The sequence below is a fragment of the Chrysochloris asiatica genome, unplaced genomic scaffold (assembly GCF_000296735.1).
Source record: "Chrysochloris asiatica unplaced genomic scaffold, ChrAsi1.0 scaffold00073, whole genome shotgun sequence".
Taxonomy (NCBI): domain Eukaryota; kingdom Metazoa; phylum Chordata; class Mammalia; order Afrosoricida; family Chrysochloridae; genus Chrysochloris; species Chrysochloris asiatica.
Window position 1 is genome coordinate 9,538,165 of NW_006408591.1, and position 19,091 is coordinate 9,557,255.

The 19,091-nt window shown below is 36.4% G+C and overlaps 1 protein-coding gene across 1 annotated transcript in view; it reads left to right on the top strand.

Annotated features, from left to right (window-relative positions):
• HMMR (hyaluronan-mediated motility receptor (RHAMM)) overlaps positions 1 to 19,091 on the top strand; it is a 47,083-nt gene that overhangs the window by 4,623 nt on the left and 23,369 nt on the right. The window contains exons 2-5 of the mRNA XM_006864945.1: positions 2,981 to 3,079; positions 3,732 to 3,811; positions 11,581 to 11,628; positions 15,891 to 16,079. Of these exons, the coding sequence (XP_006865007.1) occupies positions 2,981 to 3,079; positions 3,732 to 3,811; positions 11,581 to 11,628; positions 15,891 to 16,079 (416 nt within the window). The remainder of the gene's footprint in view (positions 1 to 2,980; positions 3,080 to 3,731; positions 3,812 to 11,580; positions 11,629 to 15,890; positions 16,080 to 19,091) is intronic.

Below are 19,091 nucleotides of genomic sequence, written 5' to 3' on the forward strand. Positions count from 1 at the left end.
AAAAAAAAAAAAAAAAAAATCCTGCCCACCATGATCAAATGAGTAAAATGAATGCCATACCTAGCCTGAATTCAGCAGTGCCTCGGTAACACAAATGGGCAAGATCACATATGCTAGGTGAAAGGTTTATAGTTTGAACTTACCAAGAGGCACATTGGAAGACAGGCCTGGTAGTCTGCTTCCAAAAGAAATTAGCCTGAAAACCCCATGGAGCAGTTCTACTGTGCACACGTGGGGTTGCCATGAGTCTGAATTGACTCCACAACAATTAACAACACTGCCTTCCCCACTCTTAACCCAAATAACTAAAAAGAATACTTTAGGAAGATGTGTCATGCTTAGCCTTATTTTAGGGAACACTTTGCCAACCCCAGTCTTCACTCTAGGGTGTTATGAGGTTTGGGGAATCTGAGCTAGCCAAGATTAATACTTTTTCTTAAGCTATCTTGTACCTGAACTACCCCAGTGAATTCTATACTTCCTTTTGAGACTGTCCGTCCTGATTAGAAATCCACTACCTCTACCCTTCATTGGAGGAGCCCGGATGTCATAGGTGATTACAAGCTGGATTACTAACCAGTCACTCAATGAAAGAAAGATGAGGCTTTCCATGCTGGTAAAGATTTACAACCTCAGAGACCTAATACAGGGTCGTTAAGCATCAGAATCCACTCACCAGCACACACCCACCACACTCACATCCTTTATTGACAACATTGAGATCTGGGAACTCACAGGATTGCAGTGTTTGTGTCAGGGCATATAAATGGTCATGACTTTGGATAGAAGTATATCAACTTAATTCTATCCTTGATGTTTTTATAGTCTACCTGGAATTGGTAAGAACAGTGATTTTTAAACTACTTTACCCAGGATATAAGGAGTCTTGGTGGCACAAAAGTTAAGCACTTGGCTACTAATGGAAACATTGGTAGTTCAAACTTACCTAAAAGCTCCTCAGGAGAAAGACTTTGCTCTCTGTTCCCATAAAGATTACAGCCTAGAAAACACAGTGGAGCAGTTCTGCTCTGTCACATGGGGTCACCATGAGATAAAAATTGACAGCACTTAACTAATATATAGTTTTTGCATTTCTACATAACTGAAAGAAAAGTCTTACAAAACAATGTTTAACCTTGCTAACACTGACACATGAAGAACACTGATATTTTCTTTAGTGTGTGTATGTTTTAATGCTAGCCAGATTTACTAATGAGTCCCTGCCTGCCATTAAAAACACTTAGCAATACTTGCGTTGAGGATAGTAGCGGCCCTTGCTATTTCCGTTTATTTGCATGAGACTAAATATTAAAGTATAAAGTATAGTTTTTCAGAAAATAGCATGATCTACTGGCTCCTACTCATTTAAAGCTTTATTGTTGTTGTTGTTGTTGTTAGGTGCCATTGAGTAGGTTCTGACCCATAGCGACCCTATGCAGGGTTTCCAAGGAGCAACTGTTGAACTTGAACCACCGACCTTGAGGTTCAGACTGACTTTGCAGTCCAGCACATTAACCCACAGAGCCACACCAGGTCTCCTTGAAGCTTTATATTAAGGACATTTAAAAAGTTTTTAAATCCTGAGGACCTGATCTTAACTCTGCTAAGAAAAAGCACCCTAAGATGCCTTCAGTGTGGGACTCCATCTAAGTGAGATTACACATTATTAATTTCTCAAACATAGAAGAGTTTGTTGTTGGTGTTAAGTGCTGTTGTGTTGGTTCTGACTCATAGTGACCCTGTATAGGATTTCCAAGGAGCAGCTGGTGGGTTTGAACCAACAACCCTGTGGTAAGCAGTCCAGTGACTACTGTATAGTGCCACACCAGAACTCCAAAGTACAGTTAATACTTTGACTAACATGGCATTATAAATTCCCTAGACCTAAGCTTTTTGGACCCATGCTTCCTTATTGGGAACACAGTGGCTCTATAGGATAAGCACTAGACTGAGAACCATAAGTTAGAGGTTCAAGCTCACTAGCCACCACCAGCGCTCCATGGAAGAAAGATGAGACTTTCCACTCCTGCAAAGATTACTCTATATAAGGTCTCTATTAATCAGCACCAACTCCAAGACATTTAACAATAAGCTTTCTTGTTAGAGGGCTTTTGTGATGAGTAAATTAAATAATATCTATAAAGTGCTTAGCATAATGCCTGGCATTTAATAAGTGCCCCCCAAAATTTGAGTGGCTACTATTATAAAGCATGGACGCTTTTATTATTTCATACAAATTTCACTCACGTTGTCAATGAGTATCCAGTACTGATATTTACCTGAGAGGGATATCACAAGTTTGTATTTCAGGCAAAATCCTGAGGACTAGATATTTTTAACTGTTTCATTTCTAGAAACGAATGGTAATTACTTCAGTGACTGTGAATGTAGTGAATACCAAATATTTTATTATTTCTCATAGGTAGTCCTTGATAACAAACCTATGTTGCTTGTCATTATATGCATGTGACATTCATCCCAAGACTCACTTTACTATTTTACTCAGTACTTGTGTTCTTTTGATCCATTTGAGTATTTGGAAAGGTAAGAATATGAGTAGCCTCTATGCTTTATGTTATTTTTGCATGAAACGAAAACAATTCACTTTATTAATGGCATTTCACACTTATATTATTCACTTCATTGTATGTTAAGATTATAAATAACACTGTTGTTGTTAGGTGCCATTGAGTCAGTACCGACCCATAGTGACCCTATGCACAGCAGAATGAAACACTGCCCGATCCTGGGCCAACCTCACTACTGTTGCCACACTTGAGTCCATCGATGCTGCCACTTGGCCAGTCCATCTCGTTGGGGGTCTTCCTTTTTTCTTCTGACCCTCCACCTTACCAAACATGATATCCCTCTCCAGCGATTGGTCCCTCCTGACAATATGTCTGACATACGAGAGACGAAGTTTGGCCATCCTGGCCTCCAAATAACACTAGATGACATTAATGTTTTATGTTTCCTCTAGGCTGTGCTCCTTCCCCAGGCGCTTATGATGTTAAAACTGCAGAAGCATCGAAAGGACCTGTATCTTTTCAGAAATCAAGCCGATTTAAAAAACAAAAGGGTAATAGATCTCAAAATAAAAATCGTTATTTGCTTTCACAAGGCGCTCCAGTAGCATAATGAGTTACAAGTTCTCCTGCTAACTACCACGTCAGCAGTTTGAATCTACCAGCCGCTCCAGGGAGAATGATGAAGCTTTCTACTCCTGTAAAGATTTATAGCCTCAGAAACCCTACTCAGGGGTAACTGTGAGTCGGAAGACTCCAGGGCTCATAACCCCTACCACCATCTGCTATCACACATTTTCACATTATGACTAACAGTATTTAAATGTAAAGATATCATAATATTTCTAAAAATGAGAAGTTTGAACTATATGTAAACTTTCTTATTTAATGGATTTTTGAAAGGATTGAGTACAGAATAATACTTTTATCATTACACGGCTATTTAAGAAACAAAATTTATAAGACATTTACTTAGACATGTAGTTTCTTTTTGAAACGTTTTGAAACATTTCTATTTTGGAATATTAGAAAGTTAGAAATATGCTAGATATGTGTAAAATGTTGTGAACTAATTATTTGGACATGTACAATCAAGAAAAGAATCACCTTTATTACTAAGTAAAAATTACTATAAGATATTTGGGCTATGCTTAAGAACATGCAAGCACCCACCATGATCTGTACATTTTTCTGTTGCTTTTGTAGAAGCTCAACAAAATCTTAATTGTGACAAAGATACTACCGTACCTGCTTCAGCAAAAAAAGCAAAGACTTTCAGATTAAAGGTGAGTTTTTATTTTCCAGCTGGTTTATCAACTGTATCATGGAACATATTACTAAACAGTGTGTTTTTTTTTTTTTACTAGAATGGAGTGTTTTTAAGTAAATATATAATGTAATGAAACATATTATCATTAGGATCAAATTTAGCATTTCTCTGCAGATCATTACTACATACAGTATGTTAAACATGTTCCAGAATGATTCAAGCAAATAATCCAAGAAGCTTTTTGATAATTAAGAATACAACATCAAGATTGGAGGACGACTCATTAACAACCTGCAGTATGTAGATGACATAGCCTTACTTGTTGACAATGAAGAGAACTTGAAATACTTAGTGATAAAGATCAAAGACAGCTTTCATAACAAATTCACCTCAACATAAAACGTAAAACAAAAATGATCACAACTGGACCAATTAGCAGTACTCATGGAAACAGCAGCCAGGAAATCAAAAGATGTATTATATTGGCAAATCTGCTGCGAAAGACTACTTTAAAGTGTTAAAATACATAGATAATATTGAGGACTGATGTGCACCTTACTCAAGCCATGCTATTTTTAGTCACCTCACAGACATGAGAATGTAGAGAGTATGAATAAGAAAAACGAAAGATGAATTGATGAATTTTTATTATGGTGTTGGAGAAGAATATTGACTACACCAGAGACTGCCAGAAGGACGAACAGTTCTATGTTGGGAAATGTGCAGCCAGAATACTTCTTTGAAGCAAGGGTGGTGAGACTTCATTTGTCTCATGAACTTTGGGCTTGTTATCTGGATGGACCAATCCCCAGAGAAAGACATCATGCTTGATAAAGCAGAGGGTCAAGAAACAAGAGAAAGACCCTCAACAAGAGGGATTAACATAGTGGCTGCAACAATGACTCAAATATAGCAATGATTGCTAGGATAGTACTGGACCATAATAATTCTGTTGTTAACAGGATTATTATGAGTTGGAACTAACTCAACAGACTCTTAACAAGAAAATTGATTCAATAGCAATTAACAACAACAACAACATAGTTTAGAATTATGTATCTATAACCTTCACTTCTCAGTTGTTTCTGTATCTAGATGAATTTCATCTTTTATCCTATACTTTTTTAAAATTGTGTGATGCTTTGATTTGCTAGTTAACAGATTTGTGTAATTTGGTTTTATTTTGGTTTTTATTTATTTGTGGTAAAGGATAGGTTGGCTACTCAGATTCTGTGAAAGAACGGTAGGAGGCTAAATTTGTAATGGTTGTATTTGAAGGCTGTGTAAGAGTCTGTGTGTTCTATTAGTTTATAAGCAACTCGTAATTTCTTAGGGACTTATAAAACTCAATAGGTGTTTTAATGTGAAAAATATTCAGATATGGGAAACCAAAGATATTGGTTAAACTCGTTCTTGTTCATGCATTTATCTATTACTTAAGTCTCTTGTTTTGTAATACACAGTTATGTTACATAATACAGATGCCACTATTGAGCATGTGACTATTGAGCATAAAACAGGGCTAGTGTGACTGGAGAACTAAATTTTTATATAATTTTATTTCATTTTAATTAATTTAAAAAATCGATGCTCGATTCTGTTATAAACTATTTGATTATTTATGGAACAACTTGAATATGTTTATCTACTTTATCATCTGTATGTTACATGAACAAGAGCACTTCAAAAAAATTCATGGAAAAATCCCTTTTTTTTTATTCAAATTTTCCATTTCCACTTTTTAAGCCCGCTTTATATACTTTGTGGAGTCCTGGTGTAGCACTGCCGGTTAATAATGCTGGACTCCATAGTCAGTTAGAATCGCAAGGTGGCAGTTCAAGCTCACCAGCCCCTTCTCAGAAACCCTATACAGGGTCACTGTATGTCAAAACTGACTCAACAGCACTTAACAACAGCAACAACGGAAAAATACTTAATATTTCTGATGAAAATTTAGCATGTGAATTGAAACATGCTTTGATTATAAAAGATATATCAGCTCTGAATACTTAGTACAAAAATAGACAATTTCTCATTAATGCAAGGGTAAGTCAGAAAGTGTTGCTACAAAATCATTGCTATGATTTAAAAACCTCTATTAAATAAAAATATAAACATGTGAAGCTGTTGTTTCATGATGTGCCCTCCATCTAGGTTTATACGATCCTGAATGCACCCATCACCCTTCCCCAGATAATTCTGCATTCTTCAACTTATACCACATTAAAAGGCAGTTTGGGCATCCTTGAAAGATTCAAATCGTATTTCTTTGTTATGTTCTTAAGTTTTGTGAACAAAATAAAGAAGTCTAAAGGGACAAAATCTGAGCTGTATAGTATATGGGGAAAGGTTTCCCAATAAATTCTCATAGAACAGTGCTGTTACGCTTAAAGAATTCATTGTCGTAGTGGAAAAAAATTCCTGATCACAATTTTCTTGGCCTTTTTCTTACCAAAACAGTGTTCAGTTTTCTTAAAACTTCTTCATAACAACCTCCCATGATTGTACTGTCCAGCTGTGTCCTTCAAGAAAGTTTATCAGGATTATCCTTAGGGATCCTAAAACAGTCACCTGACCTCTCTGCCTTGAACTGAATAGACCCAGTAGTTCCCTTCAGATCCACAATTTTAATTGGACTCTTTTTTGAAGACTCCTAATAAGACTTAAGACAAGTGTAATACTGAGAGAACTATCTACTGCAACTGTCCACTAATCACACAGACATGTTTAAGCATGTTTTGTTTGAAGTAAACCTATGCATGTTTGAACTGGAACCTTGTTGTTGTTAGGTACCATCGAGTCAGTACTGACAAATAATGACCTCATGAACAACAGAACGAAACACTGCCCGGTTCTGGGCCAACCTCACCATTGATATATTTGAGCCTATTGATGCTATCCCTGTGCCGATCCATCCTGCTGGGGGTCTTCCAAATTTTCTCCAACCCTCCACCTGACCAAACACAATACCCTTCTCCAGTGACTGGTCCCTCCTGATAATATGTCTGAAGTATGAGAGACGAAGTCTGGCCATCCTTACTTCAAGGAGCACTCTGGCTGGACTTCTTCCAACACAGATTGATTTGTTCTTTGGTAGTCTGTTGTACTTTCAATATTCTCCTCCAACACCATAACTCAAATGCATCAGTTCTTCTACGGTCTTTCTTATTCACTGTCCAACTTTCACATACATATGAGGTTATTGAAAATACCATGGCTTGGGTCAGGTGCACCTCAGTCCTCAAACTGACATCTTTGCTCTTCAACGCTTAAAAAGGTCTTATGCAGCAGATTGGCCTAATGCAATATGCTGTTTGATTTCTTGACTATTGCTTTCATGAGTGTTGATGATCCAAGAAAAGTGAAGTCTTTGACAACTTCAATCTTTTCTCCATTGATAAGGATGTTGTTTATTGGTCTAGTAGTGAGGATTTGTGTTTTCTTGACATTGAAATGAATACCGAAGGAAATGGTCTTGGTTCTTTATCAGTAAGTATTTAAAGTCCTCTTTACTTTCACAAGCAAAGTTGTATCATTTGCATAGTACAGGTTTTTAATGAGTCTTCCTTCAATCCTAATGCCACATTTTTCTTCATATAAACCAGATTCTCAGCTTATTTGTTCAGCATACAAATTGAGTAAGTATGGTGAAAGAATACAACCTTGTCGGACACCTTTCCTAATTTTAAATCATTATTTTTTCTCTTCAAACAACTTTGCAATGTTGTCCATAACTTGCATTTGCATAGTCAATAAAGCATAAACATCTTTTTGGTATTCTCTGTTTTCAACCAAGATCCATCTGACATCAGCAATGATATTCCTCGTTACACATCCTCTTCTGAATCCAACTTGAACCTCTGGAATTTCTCTGTTAATGTATGCTTGCAGCCGTTTCTGTATTACCTTGAGTAAAACTTTACTCAAATGGGATATCAATGATAATGTCCAATGATTTCCGCATTCCGCTGGGTCACCTCTCTTTGGAATGGGTACAAATATGGATCTCTTCCAATCAGTTGGCCTCGTAGTTTCCTTCCAAATTTCCTGGTATAGATGAGTGAGTGCCTCCAGTGCTGCTTCACTTTGTTGAAAGATTTCAATTTGTATTTCATCAATTCCTGGTCCCTTGTTCTTTGCCAATGCCTTCTTCAATGCACTTTGAACTTTTGTCTTCAGGACCTTGTCTCTTGATCATATGCTACCTCTTGAAATGGTTGAGCATCGACTGTTTCTTTTTGGTACAGTGACTCTATGTATTCCTTCCATCTTCTTTTATGCTTTCTGCATCATTCAATAATTTGCCCAAACAATCCTTCAATACCGCAATTGAGACTTGAATTTTTTCTTCAGTTCCCTCAGCTTGAGAAATGCTGAGCATGTTCTTCCCTTTTGTTTTTCTAACTCCACATCTTTTCACATTTCATTATAATATTTTACTTTGTCTTCTCAAGCTGATCTTTGAAATTATCTGTTCAGCTCTTGTACCTCCTCACTTCTTCCATTTGCTTTAGTATGTTTATGCTGGAGAGCAAGTTTCAGAGTTTCTTCTGATATCCATTTTGGTCTTTTCCTTCTTTCTTGTCTTCCTACTGACCTTTTGTTTTCTTCCTGTATGATGTTCTTGATACATTCCCACAACTTTTCTGGTCTTTAGTGTCTAATGCATCAAATCTGTTATTTGAATGATCTCTAAATTCAGGTGGGATGTGTTCAAGGTCCTATTTTGGCTCTCCTGGACTTGTAGTCATTTGCTTCAGCTTCAGCCTGAATTTGCATATGAGCAATTGAAGGTCTGTTCACAGTCTGCCCCTGGCCTTGTTTTGGCTGATGATATGGTGCTTTTCCACTGTCTCTTTCCACAGATATAGTCAGTATAATTTCTGTGTATTACATCTGGTGAGATCCATGTGTATGGTTGTCTTTTATGTTGTTTAAAAAAGGTATTTGCATTGTAGAATTTATTGGTCATACAAAATTCTATTATGTGATCATTTCTATTGCCAAGGTCTACTAACTACTAATTCTTCCTCTTTGTTTCCAATGTCTGCATTTCAATTGCCAGTAATTATCAATACATCTTTATTGCATGTTTGATCAACTTCAGACTGAGGAATTTGGTAGAATTCTTCAATGTCATCCTCACTGGCTTTAGTGGTTGGTGCATAAATTTGAATAATAGTGGTATGAACTGGTTTTCCTTTTAGGTGTGCAGATATTATTCTATCACAGCATTGTACCGCCTGTCTGATCTTGAAATATTATTTTTTATGATGAATGTGACACCATTTCTCTTCAGTCTGTGATTCCCAGCTCAGTAAACCACGTGATTTTCAGATTCAAAATGGCCAATACCAGTCCACTTCAGCTCACTAATGCTGAGGATATCGATGTTTATTCATTCCATTTCATTTTTGACAATTTCCAATTTTCCTAGCTGTTTTTACAGCTGTTTTTCTTCATTTTGAGTTGTGCCCCATCAGCAAATGAAGGTCTCGAGGCCTTTACTTCATTTGTGTCATTACGGTCAACTCTTGAGTTAGATAATATATATTTGTTAAAATTTAATCTTTGTTTTTTGAAATGACTACTAGAAATGTTTTAATATATATGTGACCTTGGAACAAAGCTCAGAATTATAAAAAATGACTGGTTTTACTGGTCAGAAAAAGATTGGAGGAGCTTGAGACCATGGCCAACAGCCACCTTTCAGATCTGGAACAGAACTCATCCTCGTAACCCAATTTGTATCTAAGCAGTGATTAGGTGTATAGGGAGGACTATAACACTAGTAAGGTAACCTCACCATGGAATGGTAAACCTTTCAAGAACAGCAGGGCAGTATTTAACTAAGGACAAAGTTGAGCAAGAAGGAATAGAAATAAGAACCACACGGGGAAAGTAGGATAACTGTTGTTACATGGTTCAATCACTGAAATGAAACAAAGTGATTTGTTAAATTTAAAACTGATGATCTTGTCTGTTGCATAGTTTTCTTTTAGAACAAAGGTAATAAGTAAATTTGAATCCGATTTTATACTATTTTGGTATTTCTTTGCACTTATAATTTTCCTCCTTCAGTATCAAAGTATAAGTTAATTATTCTTTTTAGGATTATTCTGAGATATCAAATTAAATATTCAGAATATATTACTGGTAACATTAGAAGGGAGAAAGACTGTATCTTTTTGATAAATTGCCACCTGTTCATTTTCACTGAAATTGTTGGATCCAAAGAGAGATGACCCAACGGAATGCGGAAATCATTAGACAATATTTTGGATATCCCATGTGAGTAAAGTTTTACTAAAGGCAGTAACAAATCGGCTGCAAACATATATTGATAGAGAACTTCCAGAGGTTCAAGCTGGATTCAAAAGAGGGCGTAGAACGAGGAATATCATTGCTGATGTCCGATGGATCTTGGCTGAAAGCAGAGAATACCAGAAAGATATGTTTTATTGACTATGCAAAGGCTTTCGATTGTGTGGTTCATGACAAGCTATGGACAACATGCTAAGTATGAGTATTCCAGAACACTTCATTGTGCTCATGAGGAATCTGTACGTGGACCCAGAGGCACTTGTTCAACCAGAACATGGGGACACTGAATAGCTTAAAATTAAGAAAGGTGTGTGACAGGGTTGTATTCTTTCACCATACTTATTCAACCATACTTATTGTACGCCGAACAAATAATCCTAGAAGCTGGTTTATATGAAGAAAACGTGGCATTAGGATTGGAGGAAGACTCATTAACAACCTGCGATGTGCAGATTATACAGCCTTGCTTGCTGAAAGTGAAGAAGACTTAAAATACTTATTGACGATCAAAGACCACAGCCCTCGGTATGGATTGCATCTCAATGTCAAGAAATCAAAAATTCTCACCACTGGACCAATAAATAACATTCTTATCACTGGAGAAAAGATTAAAGTTGTCAAGGACTTTATTCTTCTTGGATCAACTATCAACACTCATGGAAGCAGCACTCAAGAAATCAAACGATGTATTGCATTAGGCAAATCTGCTGCATAAGGCCATTTTGAAGTGTTGAAGAGCATACAAGTCTGATTGAGAACTAAAGTGTGCCTGACCCAAGCCATGATATTTTCAATAACCTCATATGCATGTGAAAACTGGACAATGAATAAGGAAGATCATAGAAGAATTGATGCTTCTGAATTATGGTGTTGGAGGAGAATATTGAAAGTACCATAGGCTGTCAAAAGAACCAACAGATCTGTGTTGGAAGAAATGCAGCCAGAGTGCTCCTTGGAGCCAGGGTGGTCAAACTTCGTCTCTCATACTTTGGACATATTGTTAGGACGGACCAGTTGCTGGAGAAAGATATCATGTTTGGTAAGGTGGAGGGTCAGAGAAAAAGAGGAAGCCCCCCACCCCCACCCCTACCCCCAGTGAGATCGATTGGCAATATGGCAGCATCAGTGGGCTTAAGCTGGCAGCAATTGTGAGGTTGGCCCAAGACCGATAATGTTTCATTCTGTTGTACACAGGGTTGCTTTGAGTCGGTACCAACTCTATGATTCCTAACAACAACAATCTGAGCAAAAAAATTAAAAACTAAAATATTTGAAATACTAACCTTTTTTTTCATATACTAATAAGTGACCTAAAAAATGTTTGATAGACTCAGTGAAATTTTCACAATGAAAATTAACTATTTGTACTATTAATTGTTTTAACTAAAAATCAAATTTGGCTCTGATATTTGTGGCATTTAATTTAAATGTATTTATCATTTTTCTTTGATTTTTAAATAGAAAGATTCTCAAAAATCTGATAAAGATCTGAAGATACTGGAAAAGGAGGTAAGAAATACTTTCAACTCAGCAAAAATAAATGTGCTGTGTAATGGCAGGAGTTGAACATAAAGTTAAACAGATTCAATTTTATTTTTAGCAGTTTTATAGGGAGGCAAATATGTAGTCTAGATAAGTGCCTTTAGGTAATAGTTCCTTGGCATAGTTACCACACTCCAGAGCCTGGTTGTACGTATGGTAAACTGGCAAAGTCAAGTTTGTTAGCTTACCAAAGGGGGTAGATTTAAAGTAATCTGTTTCATAAGAAATGAAAATTAGTATGTCAGTTTATTACAATTAGATACATAGATCATTTACAGTCACTAACAGTGCAAAGCCTTCCAAAGCTTGATCTAGAGAATTGCTTTTTGAGCATAAAATTCTACCTTGTTAGTTGAATAGTTATCAAGTTATGCTAACCTGATGCATTTATCTACACCTTATTTGTATATCTACATGAAGAATGAAATGACGTACAGCTGCACTATACAATATGGTTTATTATACTAACCATATTGTATAGTACAGCTGTAGGTCATTTCATTCTGCACGATACAATATAGTATATTATACTAACCACATGTGGCTATTTAAGTTAATGAAAATTAATTAACGAATTCTTCAAATGAACCAGCGTATTTAAGTGCTCAATAACATATGGCAAGTGGCCACCAAACAAGATAGCACATTTCCATCTTGGCAAAAAGTTCTGTTGGATAGCACTCTTAGATGGATTCTCTAAAGGGAAAAAAAAAACCAAAACCAATTTATATTGTTTATATGTGTGTGTGTGTATATATATTTATGTATATATATTGTTAAATGCCATCGAGTTGATTCCGACCCATAGTGACCCTTTATAGGGTTGCCAAGGAGCAACTGGTGAGCTTGAAGTATATATACATATATACACACATACACACACATGGAGTCCTGATGTGGTGCTGTGGGTTAAAGTACTGGACTGCAAAGTTGGTTTGAACTGCAATGTCAGCAATTCAACCTCACCAGCTGCTCCTCGGAAACCCTATACAGGGTCACTATGGGTTGGAACAGACTCTGTGGCACTTAACATCAACAAATACATGTATATGTGTTGTTATGTGCCATGAAGTCGGTTCTGACTCATAGCGACCCTGTACAGGGTTTCCGAGGCTATAAATCTTTACGGAAGCAGAAAGCCTCATCTTTCTCCTGCGGAACAGCTGGTAGCTTCGAACTACTGACCCTGAGGATAGCAGCCTGATTCATACCCGCTATGCTACCAGAATATATATATATATATGTATATATACAAACACACAAACATATGCATATAAGTACACATGCATATAAGTATATATATACACATACATATAAGTATATATATATTGTGTGTGTGTGTCTCTCACTATGTAGATATGTGTGTGTGTGTGTGTGTGTGTAATTCTTCAAGTTAAGTGATCAACCAGGAACATCCAGATTCCAAAATCTGGATGTTAGTTGATGAGAAGAAAGCAAGGCAGAGAGAGAAGGTACTCTAGCTCTACCACAATATCCATTTATATACTGGAGGCAGACCACCTCCAAGGAAACTCCCCTGTCAACAGATTGGTTGATCATTCAGGTCACATGGAAGGTAAGTAAGTATGTTACATTGCATCATATTGTGTTGCTTTGCATTATATTGTACTACATTGCATCACATTATGGAATAGAACAGCCCAATATCTGGCCAAGCCAAACCAGTGAGAGTTATAAGCAAGCCAAGTTGACACATAAAATTAACTGTCACAAACACTGACCTAAAACGCCCATTTTCCTAAGCAGTGCTAAGCTGGTCACTGCCAAATTTGCTTCTCTGGCAGTCTTTTTGGTGTGTACATTGCTGATAAGCACATTCTTTTAATATATTAAACTTCTGATATAATTACAGTCAAATGTTACCTTAGGCCCAATAATATGTCAATGTGGCTTTACAAACCTTGAAACCTATTTGTATTTATTTTAAGAATATTATTTTACTAGTTATGTATACCTGTGAGGTAGAGATGAATACTTACAGATTTAATAATTTAGTCTCAGTTATGCATGTAGTAACTGGCAGAGCCAGGATTAGAACTGATTATTTGAGTTAGTTTGTTAATCTTCTTGAATAGAGCTTTCTCACAACACAGAACACTATTTTATTTAATTAAGCTCCACAGCATTTGTTTGCTTGCCTGTTTAGTTTAATTAGTTGTCTATTGAAAAATAAAAGTTTGCACAAAGAGCTCCAGATTTTTGACAGCAGATTGCAACATCAGATCTGACAACACTTAAGTTCCATACTCCTTTTAAGGGTAGCACATGCTAGGGCTGTGCTGCATTTGCTCTCTAGTGTTCACCTGACTCTACTTATTATCGGCTGGGCCCTGTAAATATTTATGCTTACAAACTCTTTGGAGCTTAAGAGTCTTGACCTGTGAAATGAAAAGTGTGATGTAGATAGATGGTCTCGCTGTTCCCTTTTATACTCGTCAGTACTGTGCTGTAAGCATTGGTTATAGAGCAATAACATAAGAAATAGGGGGTTTTATGTTCAAGAATCTTAAACTCTTTTTGCTCCAGCATCCAGTTTATGGCCTTCTGTATTAATGGTTTTTAATAGCATGTTCAATCACTGTTGAAGCTTAAGAACGGCTTAAAAAACAGATTTGTGTAAGAATGTAATAATCATTGAAAGTAGAAAAGTCTTTTTCATGAGATTTAATACAGCGATACTTTCTTGAGACGTGGTTTATAGCCCAGCAAATAAATAATCTATTATAATAAATGGTCTATGCACTTGAAAACAATATATACATCAATAAATTTAAGAGTTTTGTTCGTATTGTTTTTATCTCTATTGGTGCTTTTGCCTGTTAATTACTGAGAGAGGTGTGTTTAATTCTCCATCTCTGATTGTGGGTTAGTCATTCAGTTTCTCATATTCTGTCAATTTTTGCTTTGCATTGCTTTGAAGTTATAAAGAACTACCATAAAGTGAATAAACACCTTAGTTATACCTGGAAGTTTATGGCAATTCTAATCTTTCTGTTATTTTAAGATATATCATAAGGTAGTTATGTTTGCCCATGCAGCTAGTAAAATTAGAATATTTTAAGAGCATAGTGTAAAATAAGAAATTTAAAAAAGGAAAAATCAGAAAATTTTTTAGAAGCTTTCATGTTTTAATTGTCAGTTACTAGATACATGGCAAATTTAAGATTATGTCTTCATCTTCAGTTTTCCTTTTCTTCATTTATAAAATTCCCTCTTTATCACAATCAATCTTAAAGTCTCCTTTGTATGATGTTAATCTAGTCATATCAGTTTTGTCTTAGTTAATATTTGCATGGTAAATCTTTTTTGATCCTTTTATTATGAATCTATCAGTTTATATGTTCAAAGTACATATATTATAAACAGTATATACTGTTGCTATCTAGTTGATTGCAGCCCATGACCCCATGTTTGTCTGCATAGAACTGTGTTCCCCAGAATTTTCAGTGGCTGAATTTTCAGAAATAGTTCTCCTGGGCTTTCTTCCTATACTCCTCAGGGTGGACGTTAAGCTTTCAGTTAGCAGAGTTAACACTCTGAAAAATCTAGGAAACAAATAGTTGAGGATATTGACTCTCTTAGGAAGTGTTCTTTTTCTCCAGAGCTTTAGTTGATCCAGTTTGTGTTCATATGTTTAAGAAATTTTTGATGAGTTAGCTGTTTATTTTTCCCTAGTATTAGCAGGGAATTATATAAATTTGAATTTATATAATTAGAATTATAGTTAACTAGAACTTGTGTAGCTAGAACTACTGTTAGTAGTGAATAAACACCTTAGGTGCAGTTGGAAGTTTATGGCAATTAAAATCTTTTTGTTTTAAAATACAGACTTTTTTTAAGTTATATTTTAAGTTATATCATAAGGTAGTTAATGATAAGGAGCTCTAGTAGCATAGTGGTTACAAGTGGGGCTGCTAATCTCAAGGTCAACAGTTTGAAACAACCAGGAGAGAGAGAAGGCTTTCTGCTCCCGTAAAGATTTACAGCCTTGGAAACCCTATACAGGGTTGCTATGAGTCAGAACTGACTCCATGGCACATAATCACCAAGGTAGTTATGTTTATCCAAACAGCTAGTAAAATTAGACTAAGTGCATAATGTAAAACTCAGAAGTTTTTAGAAGCTTTCACATTTTAATTATCTGTAGACTCTAGTTACTTATATTGGCATTATATCTGTGAATCATTTATCACCTTGATTTCATTCAGATTCGTGTCCTTGTGCAAGAACGTGGTATTCAGGACAAGCGGATCCAGGATCTGGAAGCTGAGTTTGAGAAGATGGAAGCAAAGCTGAATGCTGCTGTCAGGGAAAAAACCTCTCTTTCTGCAAATAATGCTTCATTGGAAAAACAGCTTATTGAATTAACCAAGACTAATGAACTTCTAAAATCTAAGGTATTTGAACCTCATAATAGTTCTTTGAATAAATAGTAAATTTGTATTTTTTTTTCATTACAGTTTGGGAATTTTAGACTGTAGTTTAGTTGTACCCCTTCTCTAAATATATTGTACATTGTTAAGGTGCTTCAAATAGGAGGTATTATTTCATCTTTTATTTTGGTGTCTGGAACATAAAAAGGTTATAAACAAACAAGTGAGTATTTGTTTTGGTTTCTAATGTTTGCTCACCCTCCCTCAAAATCCTCCCCAATAAATAAGGTCATTAATAGAATCTCAGAATTGACATCTACAAGTCACACTAAAGATCTTTCTTGGAAAGTAATAACATAACTGTAGCTTACATCTTAAATCTTTTCATAATAAACTATGAAATTAACCAATTTGTGGACTAAATGATTCAATACATATATTGTGATTATCAATATTAATAGCCTTATTAGAGGGAGCTTCAAAAAGTGTATGGAAATTTTCCATTATCTTTTCATTCTACTTTTCCATGAAATTTTTGAAGTCTCCTCGTAGTTCTTAGATTTTTTTTTTTTTTTTAATGTCTTATTGTGAATTATGTGATAGTTTACATGGGAGAACATCAGTCTTATATTCATTCTATCATATATCGTCTCATTGCCATGGTTACAATCCCCTCCATGCAATCCTGCAGTTCTTAGAATTTTGCCATAGTCATCCTGCTTGTTACAGAAGTAGGGGGAACAAATAAATCACTGCTCAGACTAATTTAAAGAGTCATTTATTCAGGACCGATAAGGTGTTGGACTCTTTGCTTACAAAGAGTTTAAAGGGACCAGTCAGAGAAAGCTTTAATGAAGATGATAACTTGAACAGGACTTCCATGAAAGAGTATGAGTTGTGGGATGAATCCAATTTCTAGAGGAAGAATACCATACAAAGGCATGGAGACCTGAAATAATTAATATGTCTGGAGACCTACCATTGGTTTGCCATTACAAAAGTATAGAATATGCTAGAGGAATGACAGTAAAAGCAGTTCTAACTAGTCCTGATGTTCACCCAAGAGAGGTGAATTTAAAACAGATAGAAGCAAAGAGACATTACCTTATTGAAATAATCAAGTGAGAGGCAAAGGCAATGAAGATGGAGGTAAAGAAACAGAACAAATGGACATTGAAGAAGGAAAATAGATAAGTCCTTGGTGATTGGTTGCATGTAAAACTGGAGTGGTGTCTATTACACTATTTTATTTGTACCTAACATAGTGGATTATGAGCTGGGCTCCTAACCGCAAGATTAGCAGTTCAAATCTTTCCAGCTGCTCCATGGGAGAAAGATGAGTCTTTCTGCTCCCATAAAGTTTTTGTTGTTGTTTTTTTAAGGTTTTCATTGTGGATTGAGTGGAAGTTTACAGGGCAGACCATCAGTTTTACATTCAACAAATCATACACCTTGTTTCATTACAATGATTATAATCCCCTCCATGTACCATCAGTTAACAGTATCTCTCTGTATTCACTTTAGCTTTTTTTCAAAACAAAACAAAAAAACCCCACTCAGGCATATATAATAATTTACACCTCCAAAGGGCACATTCTGAAAGTCTGCCTCCTGGCCACCAGCTCTTAGTTTTTCTCTTCCCATGAATCTGGAGTCCTCAGCCACTCCCTCTCTCCATGTCCCCATCTCTGCCTCTGTCTCTGGTGTCGCTGCTTCTCTGGATAAGGTCCCACATTCTGCTTGTGCTCTTCTCCCTTGTTGGTCCTAGGGTCCTCTGTTTCTGGACTGTAAGATTAACCACTCCCCTGTTTTTGTTACAGAACTTCTACCTTTACAATTGTGACAGTCGCAATTAATCATGATAACAATTATTCACTATTGAATCATACAAATCTTATCCCTATCTCTTTTCACCAGACCCATCTAGACAAGATGAAAACTATTCAGTGGAGACACTTTCTCCTCCACCCCCTACACTCTTAAACTAAACTCCCTCTTGAAAACCTGTAAGCCAGTCCCTTCATGCTTTTATCACCCTCTCGCTTTAGGTAGCCAATGTCTAAGTTGCCCATCCCTATCTACCCTGTGTACAGAGGGGATAGCATTGATACTTGATGTGAAGACTCCTTGCCTCTTTGTTGGTATTTAGAGTTACTACCTCCATGAGTATACGTCAGATTCATCAAATTGTAGCAATTTACCCTTGTTTCCTTAATCAAAAAAATTTTTTTTTTTTTTTTGTAATCTTCCTCTAGTCGAGATCTGATTATCAAGCCATCAAGGCTAGGTCCGATGGGTACTATCTGCAAGTTTGTGTGTTCTTGTGCATCTCCCCTCACTTCATATCAGCTGGAAGCTTCACTCTCAGCTATAGCCCTCTGTGGCTATGTCCTTGTCTATGGGCTCAGGTGTCCCCAGGTCTCACCACAGTTTAGACCAGCAGCCCTTCCTCTTCCCAGGTCAATGGGGGTCAATGGACTGTGGTTGAACTCAGCCCATTTCTTCATTGCTGCCTTTCCCCCATTTCCACTCACCAGACCAATGTAGTCGCCAGCAAGCTTACATGTCTGTTCGTGTGTTCTCTTTGAGTTTCAGTCTTAGAGGGAATTTGTCCTGAAGGAACTTGATTGCTTGCCTTGATGGCTTCCTGGTGAACAGCTTGCTTATTCTTGTAGTAGCCAGTCATGCTGACACTTTTGTTTGGGGTTTTTCCTGATGCTCTTTCTTTGAAGATGTATCTTCTGTTGCTCTAGCTGTTCCAGACTGGTCTGCTTGTCCTTGCTAGTGGGAATGTCCCACCTCATAAGGTTTTGGATGGGATTCAGGATTCCACCTAAGGTCCTATACTCTGCAAAGGCTTTGCACGAGGCCTATTTCACTGGGCAAGTTCTAGAACCCTTTTAGGTATTCTAATCAGTTATAGGCTAAAGATGGGCTTAAAAGTTTTCTGTAATCATGTTTCCCAAAATTCCTTCCTATCTTACTCAAGTGTCTATTTTACAATAGTAGGCGAGGAAAACCAATATTCTATAAGAC